Genomic DNA, 14,618 nt, shown 5'->3' on the forward strand with positions numbered 1-14,618 from the left:
TTTCCTTCTCATGGGATCTTCCCAATCCAAGGATCAAACCTGCATCTCCCGTGTTTCCTGCATTGGCAGGTGGATTATTCACCACTGCGCCACTTGAATAGTCTCTTTTGATCCTTTGTATTTCCATGGTGTCCATTGTAATTTCTTCTTAGTTTCTAATTTTATTGATATGAGCTCTTTACCTCTTTTTCTTGATGAGTCTGGCTAAAGGTTTATCAATTTTATCTATCTTTTCAAAGAACCAGCCTTCAGTTTCATTGATATTTTGTATTGTTTTATTCATCTCTATTTCAATCATTTCTGCTCTAATCTTTATAATTCCTTTCCTTCTACTAATTTTGCGTTTTGTTATTTTTCTCTAGTCGCTTTAGGTGTAAGGTTAAGGTTGTTGATTTGAGATTTTTATTTACTGAGATTTAAGTAAATAATTCAAGTAAATTATTAAGTAAATAATTTAAGATTGTATTGCTATAAACTTCCCTCTTAGAACGGCTTTTGCTTTTGTCCCACAGGTTTTATATCACGTGTTTTCATTTTCATCTGTCTCTAGGTATTTTTTGATTTCCTCTTTGATTTCTTCAGTAATCTATTGGTTGTTTAGTTCAGCTCAGTTCAGTCGTTTGGTCATGTCTGACCCTTTGTGAGCCCGTGGACTGCAGCACACCAAGCTTCCCTGTCCCTCACTAACTCCCAGAGCTTGCTCAAACTCATGTCTAACTAGTTAGTGATGCCATCCAACCATCTGGTTGTCATCCCCTTCTCCTCCTGCCTTTAATCTTTCCTAGCATCAGGGTCTTTTCCAATGAGTTAGTTCTTTGCATCCGGTGGTCAAAGTATTGGAGCTTCAGCATCAGTTCTTCCATACTCTTTAGCTGCCACATGTTTGTGTTTTTTAGTTGTTGTTGTTTTCTTGTAGTTGATTTCTAATCTCATAGAGTTGTGGTAGGAAAGGATGTCTCATATGATTTCAATTTTCTTAATTTTACCAAGGCTCACTTTGCTGTGCAGCATGTGATCAAGCCTGGAGAATGTTTCATGCGCACTTGAGAAGAATGTGTATTCTGATGCTTTGGGATGGAATGCTCTTTAAATTTCAATTACTTCCATCTGGCTTAATGTGTCATTTAAAGCCAGTGTTTCCTTATTGATTTTCTGTCCAGATGATCTGCCCACTGATGAAAGTGTTAAAGCCCCCACACTGGCTGTGTTACTGTTGATTTGTCCTTTTATGGCTGTTTGTATCTGCCTTAAATATTGAAATACTATGTACATACTTATTCATAATTGTTATATCTTCTTCTTGGGTTGATCCCTTGATTATTATGCAGTTTCCTTCTTTGTCTCTCGTAACAGTCTTTATTTCCAAATACATTTTGTTGGATGTGAGTATTACCAGTCCAGTTTTCTTTTGATTTTCATTTTCATAGAATACTTTTTTCCATCTCCGCACTTTCAGTCTGTATGTCTTCCTAGATCTAAACTGGGTCTCTTGTAGGTAGCATACATACAGGTCTAATTTATATATCCATTAAGTCAGTCTATCTCTCTTGGTTGGAGCACTTAATCTCTTTAAGACCATTATTGGTATGTATTTTCTTATTGCCATTTTGTTCATTGTTTTGGATGTATTTTTTATAGGTCTTTTTTCTTCCCTTCCTCCTTTGTTCTCTTCTCTTGTGATCTCATGACTAACTTTAGTATTATGTTTGGACTCTTTTTTTATTTTCTGTGTGTATCCATTGTAGATTTTCAATTTGTTGTTACCATGGGATTTTGATAAAACAGTCTATATATAGCCAAGATTGTTTTAAGTGGCTGGTCTTTCCACTTCAAATGCATTTCCAATATTCTGCATTTGTGCTGTCCTCATAATTGCTGGTTTTGATATCATACTGTGTATGAGTTATTTCCTACCTTTACTATATGATTGTCTTCACCAGTGAGCTTTTCCATTCATAATTTTCTTGTTTCTACTTGTGCATTTTCTTTTTCACCTAGAGAACTTCCTTCAGTACTTGTTGCAAAACTGGTCTGGTGGTGCTGAATTCTCTTAGCTTTTGCTTGTCTATAACCTTTTTGATTTCTTTGTCAAGTCTGAATGAGAGCCTTGCTTGGTAGATTATTCTTGGTTGTTCTATCTTTTCATCACTTTAAATATATTGTGCCCTTCCCTTTCAGCCTACAGAGCTTCTGCTAAGAAATCAGCTGGTAACCTTATGGGAATTCTTTTATACATTATACATTGCTTTTAATGTTTTTTCTTCGTCTTTAATTTTTGTCACCTTGATTGCTATGTGTCTTGCATGCTCCTCCTTGGGTTTATCCTTCCTGGGATTCTCTGTGCTTTGTGGACGTGGGTGACTGTTTAATTTCCCATGTTGGGGAAGTTTCTGGCTACTATCTCTTCAAACACCTTCTCAGTTCCTTTCTCTCTCTCTCTTTTCCTTCTGGGACCCCTTTAATGCAAATTTAGGTGCATTTATTGGGGTCGCAAAGAGTCAGACATGACTGAGCAACTGAACTGAACTGAACTGACACAGCCCGACATAGGTCTCTTAGACTTTCTTTGCTTCTAATCATTCTTTTTGCTTTATTCTGTTACATAGCAGCAAATTCTACCATTCTGTCTTACAGGTTCCTTATCCATTCTCCTGCCTCTGTTACTTTGCTATTGATTTGTTCTAGTGTATTTTTCATTTCAGTTATTGTATTGTTCTTCTCTGTTTGTTCTTCAGGTCTTTGTTAAATATTTCTTTTATCTTCTCAATCTGCTCCTCTATTCTTCTTCTGAAATTTTGGGTCATCTTCATTATCATTATGCTGAATTCTTTTTCCAGTAGATTGCTTACCTCTACTTCATTTAGTTGCTCTGGGATTTTACCTTGTTCCTTCATCTAGGACATCTTCCTCTGCTGTCTCATTTTATGTGACATTCTATGACTGAGATTTTTGTTCTGCAGGCTGCAGAGTTGTAGTTTTCCTCGCTTCAGGTGTCTGCCCTCTGCTGGATGAGGCTGTCTAAGAGGTTTGTGCAGGTTTCCTGGTGGGAGGGACTGGTTAGAGCCCAGTGGTGGGTGAAGTTGGGTCTTGTCCCACTGGTGGGCAGGGCTGTGTCAGGGAGCTTATTTATTGAGTAGCTGAGTGCTGATGAAGACTTTAAGCAGCCTGTTTGCTGATGGGTAGGGCTGTGTTCTCTCCCTATTGGTTATTTAACCTGACGAGTCCCAACACTGGAGCCTACAGACTGCTGTGTGGCATTACATCTTGATAAGAAAATGATGATCTTCAAAAGGATTCACACTAATGAGTACTCTCCAGAATTATTGCTGCCACTGTCTTTGTCCCAGCAGTGACCTACACCCGCCCCCCCTGCCATCCTCCAACCTGCACCTTCTCAGAAGACCCTCCAATACTAGCAGATAGGAATGGTCCAGTTTCTTATGAAGTTGCTGCTTTTTCCCCTGGGCTTTGGTGTGCATGAGACTTTGTATCCATCTTCCAAAAGTGTTTTGTTTCCCCCTGTCCTGTGGAATTCCTGAGCTCCAACTCCACTGACCACCAGAGCCAGATCCTCTGGGGGTTCCTCCTCCCATTGACAGACCACTCCTTGCCCCCCACCACTCCCAGTATAGGAAGCCTGCTGTAGGGATCAGAGCTTTTAATCTTGTGGGAAAACTTCTGTGTAATAATTATTTTCCAGTTTGTGGGTTGCTCACATGGCATGTATGGGATTTGATTTTATCATGGTTGCACCTCTCCTTCCATCTTGTTGTGGCTTATTCTTTGTCTTTGGATGCAGGACATCTTTTTTGGTAGATCCCACTGTTTTTTTGTTGATGGTTAGTCAGCAGTTAGTTGTATTTTGGTGTTTCTACAAGAAGAGGAGAGCTCATGTTCTTCTACTCCACCATCTTGTCTCTCAATCTAGTCTTCAAAGATTTTAAGGAGCTATGAATTAGTATAAAAAAAATTCATTCAAAGTTATAGCATTTTAATCTAAAGTTAAAAATATAAACATAAAAGCAAAACAGTTTTTTAATGGGAAAGGTAAATAACAGTCAGATAACCAATACAAAAATTAAATAAAATTTCATTTACTTAATAAATTTTTAATAAAGACAATAATCCATTTTCATTTACATAGTAAGAGCATGGATACCCTTAGATTTATTTAACTTTTTCTATTCCTACTGATTTAAAATTTTTCTCTTAAAATTATGGATTTTTTCAAAGTTGACATTATTTTCTCTTTCATTAAATCATTAGAAAGTGTGACCTTTGTTTATATGCTACTTATGACTAATCTTTACATTAAAAAAATATTTTACTTTTATAATATATACATTTTTCTAACAATGCCAAAAAGGAACTATCTGCAACTTCTCTTCCAGCCAAAATAAACGTTTAGCATGGGGAAGCAACAGAATGCAAAGCTAACTTTCCTTCTGGTTGTACACAGAATTAGGTTTATGGGCAAAGGAGTTGCCTGCTAGGCCTGCTTTTTTTCTTCTTCTTTTTTAACTTCGTTTTGTACTGGAGTTTAGCTGATTAACAATGTTGCGAGAGTTACAAGTGGACAGCAAAGGGACTCAGCCATACATGTACAAGTATTCATTCTCCCCCTAACACCCCTCCCATACAAGCTGCCACATAACACTGAGCAGAGTTCCCTGTGCTATACAGTATTTTAAGACCAGCTCCACCACCCACTCCTGAGGAAGTTAGCTTATTTTGATAAGAGAGTCTTTCACCTGCTTTTGGCTTCAGGCAAACACTGGAGCCTGGTGCTTTCAGATGGAGATAAGTACCACTGTGATTATTACACAACTCTTGTGATACATTTCCTGGTTAACTACTCAGAAAACCTGTTCACATTCAAGCCTTTATGCATCTGATCTCGGTGTTAACAAATGGGTCCTATTCTAGTCTATCATTTCCCTGTACTGTTAGTGGTTTCTATAGCTCTGTTGAGGGTTTACCTCGTAGCTCGGTCAGTAAAGAATCTGCCTGCAATGCAGGAGTCAGCCTGCATTGCAGGAGACCTGGGTTTGATTCCTGGGTCCAGAAGTTCCCCTGGAGAAGGAAATGGCAACCCACTCCAGTATTCTTGCCTGGAAAATCCCATGGACAGAGGAGCCTAGTGGGCTCAGTTTGTGGGGTCGCAAGAGCTGGACATGACTTAGCAACTAAACCACCACCAGAATAGCTCTGTTGGATTTTAGCATCAACTTGATCCCATTTATATATCTTCCCCAAATTCCTAAATGCTTGGGGCTTACCAGTTTTCCTGCTTTATTGTTTCATATTTTTACATTTCTTCTAGCCTCTTCATGTGAATTTAGGAAAGGGGATACAGGAATGCATGCATTTAGTCAGTTACCTTCCTTTGAATGAAAATTTACAATTAAAAACATCAAAACAAAACCTCAAAACTCACAATAAGGATAGCTTTATTGAGTTGTAAGACAGGGCACATAAAAATCAAATATTGGAGTAAAATTCAACCCTTCACTCAAAACTAGATTTTAAATATTAATATGTACATTTTTAGCATGTGTCTAAATTGTTAACCACTTATTTATTATTTAAAAACTTTAAGGCAGATATTTACTTATGCACTGGATCCCCAAATAGATAAAAGGAATAATCAACTGAAGTTTATTATCAATTGAGACAAATGTAAATTATTACTTAAGGAAAAATGGTTTCATATTAAGGAAATACAGCACATGCATAATTAATGTCAGTTCCCCTTTTCATATTAAAGAATCACTCTTCTCTCATTCCTCCTAAGCAGCATATGAAAATCCCATATATAAAAACATCTTAAAGTTTAATCTTCCCTAATATTATCTGATCATAAATTTCTTTGGTCAAGGGAATATATGATTTTTTCAAGTTATCCATGAAGTAAAGTGGGTCAGAAATTTTCAATGGACTAAATCCTTCTTCCACCAACTGAAACTTCTGTAGTTTGAATGTTCCTGTTGCTTCCATCTTTTCCTATAAAGCAATGACCTGGATTAGTGGAATCATTTAACATTACCTATAATATACAAATAAAATATTCAACAATACAGAGCATAATATTTAATTATAACATTTTTATGTCCAGTAAGCATCTCTATTTTTACTACTAATAATTTAACACTAAAATTTTTTAGATTTTTTAATTCTAAGTGCCCTTTAGAACACTTAAATCTTTACCTTGATTTTCCTGTAAACTTCATTCAATATATAAGAAATATGAATATAGTTACTAATTGATTACAACTGATTGCAAACATGTCTAAAACATATAGATTTATCTCTCCAGTCCAACATCAATACAATATCATGTACAAAGAATGCTTCTAGACTGTAAGGAGATAAAAGTTACAAAAGACAGCAATCTATTCCACAAGGAATAATCCTGCAAGAACCAGAGAGTATAAGAAATAATCTAAAACTTGGGTTCCCAAACTATACACCGAGGTGCTTCATGGTACCTCAGTGAATTGCCAGGGTCTCCATGGGATATTTAAATTTTTCAAGGTAAATCCAGTGACATCTGATATCACATAGAAAACTACTGGCTCGAGGTTCACAGTTCACAGTTCACAGTTTCAATATTAGTTTGTGATACATTTTTTCCCATCATGCCATGTCTCTGGGAAATAGGGTTTTCAGTGGTTGCTATCATAAAAAGCAAGCATAACCAAAAATCAATGTGGAGTATGGAATTAGTCTGGTCCTGTTCAATATAATGTAACTCCAAAATTTGAGGAGCTGTGTAATACCCAACGTAACATCTCCTTAATACATCTGATTATTTAAATATGAAATAAAAGCATTTTCTTTCCACTTATATGCATTATCTTTAAAAATAGCAACTAATTTATTAGACCTAAATATTTATTTTACTTTGTCCTAACTACTGAATAAATGAATGCTTAGGTATTTCTTTTGACCCAAGTGAAGTCGCTCAGTCATGTCCAACTCTTTGTGACCCTATAGACTGTAGCCCACTAGGTTCCTCCGTCCTTGGGATTTTCCAGGCAAGAATACTGGAGTGGGTTGCCATTTCCTTCTCCAGGGGATCTTCCCAACCCAGGGACTGAATTTGGGTCTTCCGCATTGCAGACAGACGCCACAGGGAGGCTGTAGGTTTTGACCCAAGAGTGCTATGAAATAATTACTAAGGTGCTATGGATCTAGAAAGCTTACGAATCTTTGCTTTAAGGAATTTAAAGGCGACAAGGACTTTAAAGGATCTGTGTGGTAGTTTCAGGCATAAAGAAGCAACCTTGTTTTAAGTCAGATAACATGTAGGGTCCATATAACTCACAGGTTCTATGAGTAGTTTGGCCATTTTTACACATCCTTATGAGCATCACTGACTCGATGGACGTGAGTCTGAGTGAACTCCGGGAGTTGGTGATGGACAGGGAGGCCTGGTGTGCTGCGATTCATGGGGTTGCAAAGAGTCGGACATGACTAAGCAACTGATCTGATCTGATGAGCTAATTCTACTAAATCTACTTCTCTTTGAACCTTCTTCTCTAATCTCATCCCCTATCCTGCACTGTCATCACAGAATTAGATGTAACTGTGTAGAAACATATATTATTTTTTCTCTTTTAGAAAACTAGAAGTTCACTACATAAAATTTGATGTTCTGCCTTTTTTTAAAAAATAACAAAAACATTATACTAGATATTTTTCTCCAGATTAGGTAATTTTCATCAAAATATCACAATTTAATGGTTTCATAAGAGTTCCTCTAATTATAATATGCTAATTAACCTTACACTTGTTATTGAACTTAAAGAGAACAGAAAAAAAAAATTTACTACTATAAAGAATAACATTTTATACATAACATTTGTGCATCTTTAGTTATGTCCTAAGAGTAAATTTTTGGAACTGAAATTACAAAATCAAAATATATGCAGATTCTAAGAGTGTGATCACACATTTACCAAATTGTTTTCTAGAGTGATGATAGCAATTTGTTCTTCCACAAGCAGACTGAAAGGACCGGTTTAACTGCATCTTGGCCATAATGAGTAATATCACATTTAAAAATTTTTTGTACATTCATTGGCAAAAAGATCCTTTTAAAATATGTGCTAAATAAAATTTTAATAAGATAGTCATCCTATTCATTTTGCCAGATGTAACTTATACTTTTGCATTACTTAGATCAGATCATTTATTAATTTATTTATTAAATTATTTATTTATTTATTAAATAATTGTGCTGCCAACTATCATGCACTATGCATGACATTATATCAAATACTATAATAAACATAAAACTCATGGATCATGTGTTTTAGGTGTTTAATGATTCTAAAATATCTTCTAAATTTGTACAAGACTGATTTAATCTTTGGAGGAGTCTTGTGCCCAAAATATTTCTTCTGATTAACGATCGTGAATTTTAAGTTGCCCTTGGAGGTACATGTTTAAAATATTATTTGATCCATCAACTTTCTACTCCATTAAAATATATTCTTCTGGGGCAAGATGGGAGGGACAGAAGAGAGCTGGGTGGAATTATAAGAGGGTAACAAGAGGGAGCATTGTGGTAGTGGAATTGTTCACATCTTGACTATGGTAATTGATACAAGCCATAAAGGTTATAAAAATGTATGGAATGATACACACATACACACAAATGAGTACAAGTAAAAACAAAGGAAATTTTAATAAGATGAGTGGACTGTATCATTATCAATATTCAATAATCATTATGAAAAATGGTACCATTAGAGGAAGCTAAGTAAAAGGCACAGATGATTTTTCTGTATTGATTTTTACACATGCATGTGAATCTACAATTATTTCAAAAATTTCAATTAAAAATGTGTTACTTCTTTTTCATAATGACTGGAGAATTCCATGGACTGTAAAGTCCATGGGGTCGCAAAGAGTCAGACATGACTGAGCAACTTGCACTTTGGACTACATTTATCATTTCAGAGCATTGTTATAAAAATAATCTGAGATAATATATGTAAAAGCTCTTAAAATATGATGCCAATGGAGATGTATCTGTGACAGTTTAGATGATACATCTCATTGACCAAGCAGTGACTTGGCCACAGCGATCACTCAGCAAATATTTTAAAAAAACAATATTAAGTCAGCTGTTGCTCTATTAGGGATCTAACAGTGATATGACACATATACCCAGTAAAATTCTACATAATTATGTTAAGATAAGAAATAGTTGAGCTATTTCAAATCCTAAAAGATGATGCCGTGAAAGTACTATACTCAATATGCCAGCAAATCTGGAAAACTCAGCAGTGGCCACAGGACTGGAAAAGGTCAGTTTTCATTTCGATTCCAAAGAAGAGCAATGCCCAAGAGTGCTCAAACTACTGCACAATTGCATTCATTTCACATGCTAGCAAAGTAATGCTCAAAATTCTCTAAGCCAGACTTCAATAGTACGTGAATCATGAACTTCCAGATGTTCAAGCTGGTTTTAGAAAAGGCAGAGGAACCAGAGATCAAATTGCCAACATCTGCTGGATCATTGAAAAAGCAAGAATTCCAGAAAAACATTTACTTTTGCATTGCTAACTTTGCCAAAGCCTTTGATTGTGTGGATCACAACAAACTGTGGAAAATTCTTAAAGAGATGGAAATACAACACCACCTGACGCTCCTCCTGAGAAATCTGTATGCAGGTCAAGAAGAAACAGTTAGAACCAGACATGGAACAACAGATTGATTCCAAATCAGGAAAGGAGTACGTCAAGGCTGTATATTGTCACCCTGCTTATTTAACTTATATACAGAGTACATCACGCAAAATGCTGGGCTGGATGAAGCACAAGCTGGAATTAAGATTGCTGGGAGAACTATCAATAACCTCAGATACTCAGATGACACCACCCTTATGGCACAAAGCGAAGAACTCAAGAGCCTCTTGAAAGTGAAAGAAGAGAGTGAAAAAGTTGGCTTAAAACTCAACATTCAGAAAACCAAGATCATGGCATCTGGTCTCATCACTTCATGGCAAATAGATGGGGAAATAATGGAAACAGTGACAGACTTTATTTTGGGGGGCTCCAAAATCACTGCAGATGGTGACTGCAGCCATGAAATTAAAAGATGCTTGCTTCTTGGAAAAAAAGCTCTGAGCAACCTAGACAGCTTATTAAAAAGCAGAGACATTACTTTACCAACAAAGGTCTGTCTAGTCAAAGCTATGGTTTTGCTAGTAGTCATGTATGGATGTGAGACTTGGACTATAAAGACAGCTAAGTGCAAAGAATTGATGCTTTTGAACTGTGGTGCTGGAGAAGACTCTTCAGAGTCTCTGCAAGGAAATCCAGCTAGTCCATCCTAAAGGAGATCAGTCCTGGGTGTTCAAGGGGAGGACTGTTGCTGAAGCTGAAACTCCAATACTTTGGCCACCAGATGCGAAGAACCAACTCATTGGAAAAGACCCTGATGCTGGGAAAGATTGATGGCGGGAGGAGAGGGGGACAACAGAGGATGAGATGGTTGGATGGCACCACTGATGCAATGGACATGAGTTTGAGTAGGCTCCAGGAGTTGGTGATGGACAGAGAAGCCTGGCATGCTGCAGTCCATGGGGTTGCAAAAAGTCAGATACAACTGAGTAACCGAACTGATGTTAAGAGATGTTGAGGACTAGTTTTGGGAAGTTATTTTTGAGGCAGAATATTATATGAATAAATGGCTGAATAAATGAGCTTGCAAAGTTACCTAGTAGCTGAGTAAATTTTACTGGACTTTTCTCCAGCAACCTAACAAGAGAGGGCCCATCTCGCAAAGGACTTCTCTCTCAGATGGTAAAGAATCTGCCTGCAATGCAGGAGACCCAGGTTTGATCACTGGGTCAGGAAGATCCCCTGGAGAAGGAAATAGCAAGCCACTCCAGTATTCTTGCCTGGAGAATCCCATGGATAGGGGAGCCTGGTAGGCTACAGTCCATGGGGTCACAAAGAGCTGGACACGAGTAAGTGGCTAACACACACACACACCTTTCAAAACAAATGAGTTCAGAATTCCCAGAAGATATATAGTCACTGAGGGAGACTGGACAGAATGAGGATAAAAATTAAAAGCAAAATTGCTTAAAGCCAATTGCCTTGAGGGTCTACACACTTTCTGCAGATACTCTGAGGCGGCCTGGTGGAATCTAATTTTAGGTATACAGCATCAAATATCTTCACAAAGCACAAAAGCATGTGTAAGATGTGGGTTTGTCTTGCCACCATCATGGGGACCATCGTTTATCCAGATTGAAGAGGAGGAGGGCAACAAATAGGACAAGGGCAAAGATGCTAGCATTTTATTGTGCAAGACCCTGATGCTGGGAAGGATTGGGGGCAGGAGGAGAAGGGACGACAGAGGATGAGATGGCTGGATGGCATCACTGACTCAACGGACTTGAGTCTGAATGAACTCCGGGAGTTGGTGATGGACAGGGAGGCCTGGCGTGCTGTGATTCACGGGGTCACAAAGAGTCGGACATGACTGAGCAACTGAACTGAACTGAACTGAACTGTCTGTAATTAGGCTTCAAATATGGCATAAATTAGCATCCTAATACTTTTCATTGTTCTTGAAATTTTCTAATAAAAACAAAATGAACATATTGTCTAAGTGGTAAGTATTATTTTGTAATTAAACTATCTTGTAAATTCCTGGTCTTAAATTTTAGGGGTAGGTAAAATTACCTGCATTCTTAAAAACTGTGGACGAGCGTAAGCTGGTAATAATTTAACAACTTGCTCATAAACTTTTTCCAAGTCTAAAGACATGTTTGGTTTTAAAGTAATAGAAGCCATTCCTGCTTTTCCTTCATAACCTGAAAAAAAAGTTTGTAATAGAGTTAGTTTTACAAGCAGTAGGTGAATTTTTAAAAAATCCTGTTCATTATACACTGTTACAAATATAGACATTACATCTATTACATTAATAACAATGCAACAGTAGCATGAATGAGTGGGTCTTGAGCTTATGATTTACTCTCTAGAAATGATTTAGGAAAGAGAAAGTGCAGAATCTATGTTTAATTACCTACACTTCAAAAATGAAATAGATGGAATAGAAAACACAATAAATTACTCATAATTTGTATGCCATTACTATTGATATGAAATATTAACAGGAAACATTTTAAAGACAAATATATATATATTTTTTGTCATGTTAAGTATCAATGAAAAAAAACAAGAAACTAGAGACTAATATTTCCATGACTAAATCCACAAATTGCTTACTGCTTAACATCCCATCTTTTTCCCCAGGGGTTCAGAATTTCTTGTAGCATTTCCCCAGGACCCAGAGACTATTAAACAGACTTTTTTTTTTTTTTGCTGCCCTATCCAAACATCCCCACCATCAGTATCCCCTGCACATCCAAATTTCAAGTTGGTTACTTCTCTTTGCCATTTTCACCAAAATGAGACAATATTCATATATATATTTATAAAGTTGAGGCCAAACAGATTTTAAAATAATTTCTGAAAAAGATTCAACTTAACTACAAGTCAATGTTATTAAACATTTAAATTAGAACATGTTCCTGTTTAGTGGTATGTATAAACCCTAGTCATCTAGTCATTACACATTGTGGTATGTATAAATTCTAGTCATTTTTCTCATCATCAAGAGAAAAATAATAGGCCACTGAAAAGCTGTAACTATTTCTAGCACTAAATAACTTGACCATAGTTTTCAAAAGATCTTGCTTAAAAATATACACATACATTAAAATGCAATTGGTACCATTCCCCAGGTGTGACCATGCAGTTTGCTAGCTTGGGGTTATGACATCACTTTGCCAGCCCAAACTAAGACATCTTAATATGTGAAAAATGAAATGTTCAATTAGCAAGATTGTTGCAAATGAAAGAAAAGTTTCATTTCATTCTAAGAATCCCTCCCAAACCTGACATCTATTCATACCTGGCACAACCACACCATAGACATTTGCTTCCTGTATGAAATCCAGCATCCCAATGATAGCACCAACCTCTGTGGTTGCTACATTTTCCCCTTTCCACCTAAAAAAAAAACAAGTTCCAGTTAGTACCCCTATATGTTAAGAACGAGGCACCCAGTTTTAAGTTTCAGTGCCCTGCATTTGGCTCTGTGTAGGCACCTAATTACCAAAAATAATGGCAGTTTTCAAAATGAAAGACATTTCTAAGGAAGAACTTTGTAAGTCAGCAAAATCAGTATCTGTTTCTCAGTTAAAATTACTTTATCTGTTGTCTTATTGGTATAAATTGCTTACTGTAAAATGTTTTCTTTTAAATGCCATAAAAATAACTACAAATCTCTCTGCTTGTACAAAGCATTCTCTATCTATAATGATAGAAAACCTGAAAGGAAAGTTAGAGTCTTTCAGTTTATTGCACCTCTTTAATTTCTAGGGATTAACCTCTTTGGCTCTTTTAATGCATACAAATGAATATTTTTTTAAAAATGATTTTGCATAAGATGCCCTTCTAACGTGACACAAAGAAGGTGAGGGAAAAGGATGTTTCTGGACTGTCTATAATCTGGTCGTCCACTGTTCTACAGTCATTGATTAGAAAGCAAAATAAATTAATAAGCCTAAGATAAAGAATTAAAAAAACTTATAAGAAAGATAAATTTTGCTGTTTCTTTATTTTTGCCATGAAGTCAAGAATTAGACAGTATTTGACTGTTTTTCTGTTTTAACCCTACAATTTAGACTTCACATCAGTCTGCCTGTATCATATTCTTAAAAAAAAAAAAAAGAAGTCACTGATTTGGACCCAAGTGATCCAAGTGATTCATTAAGTTAATTATAAAAATGACATCAAAATGTAACATATGTTTCAGTCTAGAAACAGATGGGCAGTGAATTTTTAAACCGGGAGTCATTACTGAGATAAAAGCACTCTGTGCCCTGAAGGTAGAGAGCAGGTGGTGTATAGTGTTTCTACAGAGCCTCCCTCAGAGCAGTGTTCACAATCGAAAACCAAGCTTTGCAACCAATGCTATTCCATACCTGAAAGTGTCTCCAATCCGGTCCCAAAAATAAAGGAAATCCTCCTGGTCTTGGACCATTAAATCTCCTGTGTTAAAGTAAACATCTCCTTTCTTAAAAACATCACAAAGCAGTTTCTTTTCTGTCTGCTTCTTATTCCCAGCATAGCCAAAGAAGGGATTCTTTTCATTCACTTGAGAAATGAGAAGTCCGGGTTCCCCTGAGAGAGAGGCATTTTCAATGATGTGATTAAAAATATTATTCCACACACTGTGTGTGGACCTTGTTACATGTGACAAATACATCCAGTGTAGCTTATCCTTCCTTCCTCTGAACTTATTTTTATTATATTTGACATCAATTACTCTGGGTGCCTAAGTCTAGCACACCCTTTTACAGACTGCCAAAATATAAATAACTCTGCAAAAGCTAACAAAAAGGAAATAGAATGTAAAAAAAGTAATTTTAAATTTATTTTACATCCTGAGTGGATACACTAATGGCTATGTTTTTGGAATACATAGATTCTAACACCAATAATAATGGCCATAATATAAATAACAACTAAAATATAATTTTAAATAAGATTATGATGATGGCAATATTTATTTATTGGGCACTT

The 14,618-nt window shown here is 36.3% G+C and overlaps 1 protein-coding gene across 2 annotated transcripts in view; it reads right to left on the bottom strand.

The window, feature by feature from the left end:
* Positions 1-5,433: 5,433 nt before the first annotated feature.
* SLC27A6 (solute carrier family 27 member 6) overlaps positions 5,434-14,618 on the bottom strand; it is an 81,761-nt gene continuing 72,576 nt past the window's right edge. For both annotated transcript variants that reach the window (XM_061422895.1, XM_061422897.1), the window contains 4 exons: positions 14,018-14,216; positions 12,943-13,040; positions 11,709-11,839; positions 5,434-6,003 (listed from right to left, as the gene is read on the bottom strand). In XM_061422895.1, the coding sequence (XP_061278879.1) occupies positions 5,827-6,003; positions 11,709-11,839; positions 12,943-13,040; positions 14,018-14,216 (605 nt within the window). In that variant the 3' untranslated portion in view covers positions 5,434-5,826. The remainder of the gene's footprint in view (positions 6,004-11,708; positions 11,840-12,942; positions 13,041-14,017; positions 14,217-14,618) is intronic.

This window comes from Bos javanicus, chromosome 7 (genome assembly GCF_032452875.1).
Source record: "Bos javanicus breed banteng chromosome 7, ARS-OSU_banteng_1.0, whole genome shotgun sequence".
Taxonomy (NCBI): Eukaryota; Metazoa; Chordata; class Mammalia; order Artiodactyla; family Bovidae; genus Bos; species Bos javanicus.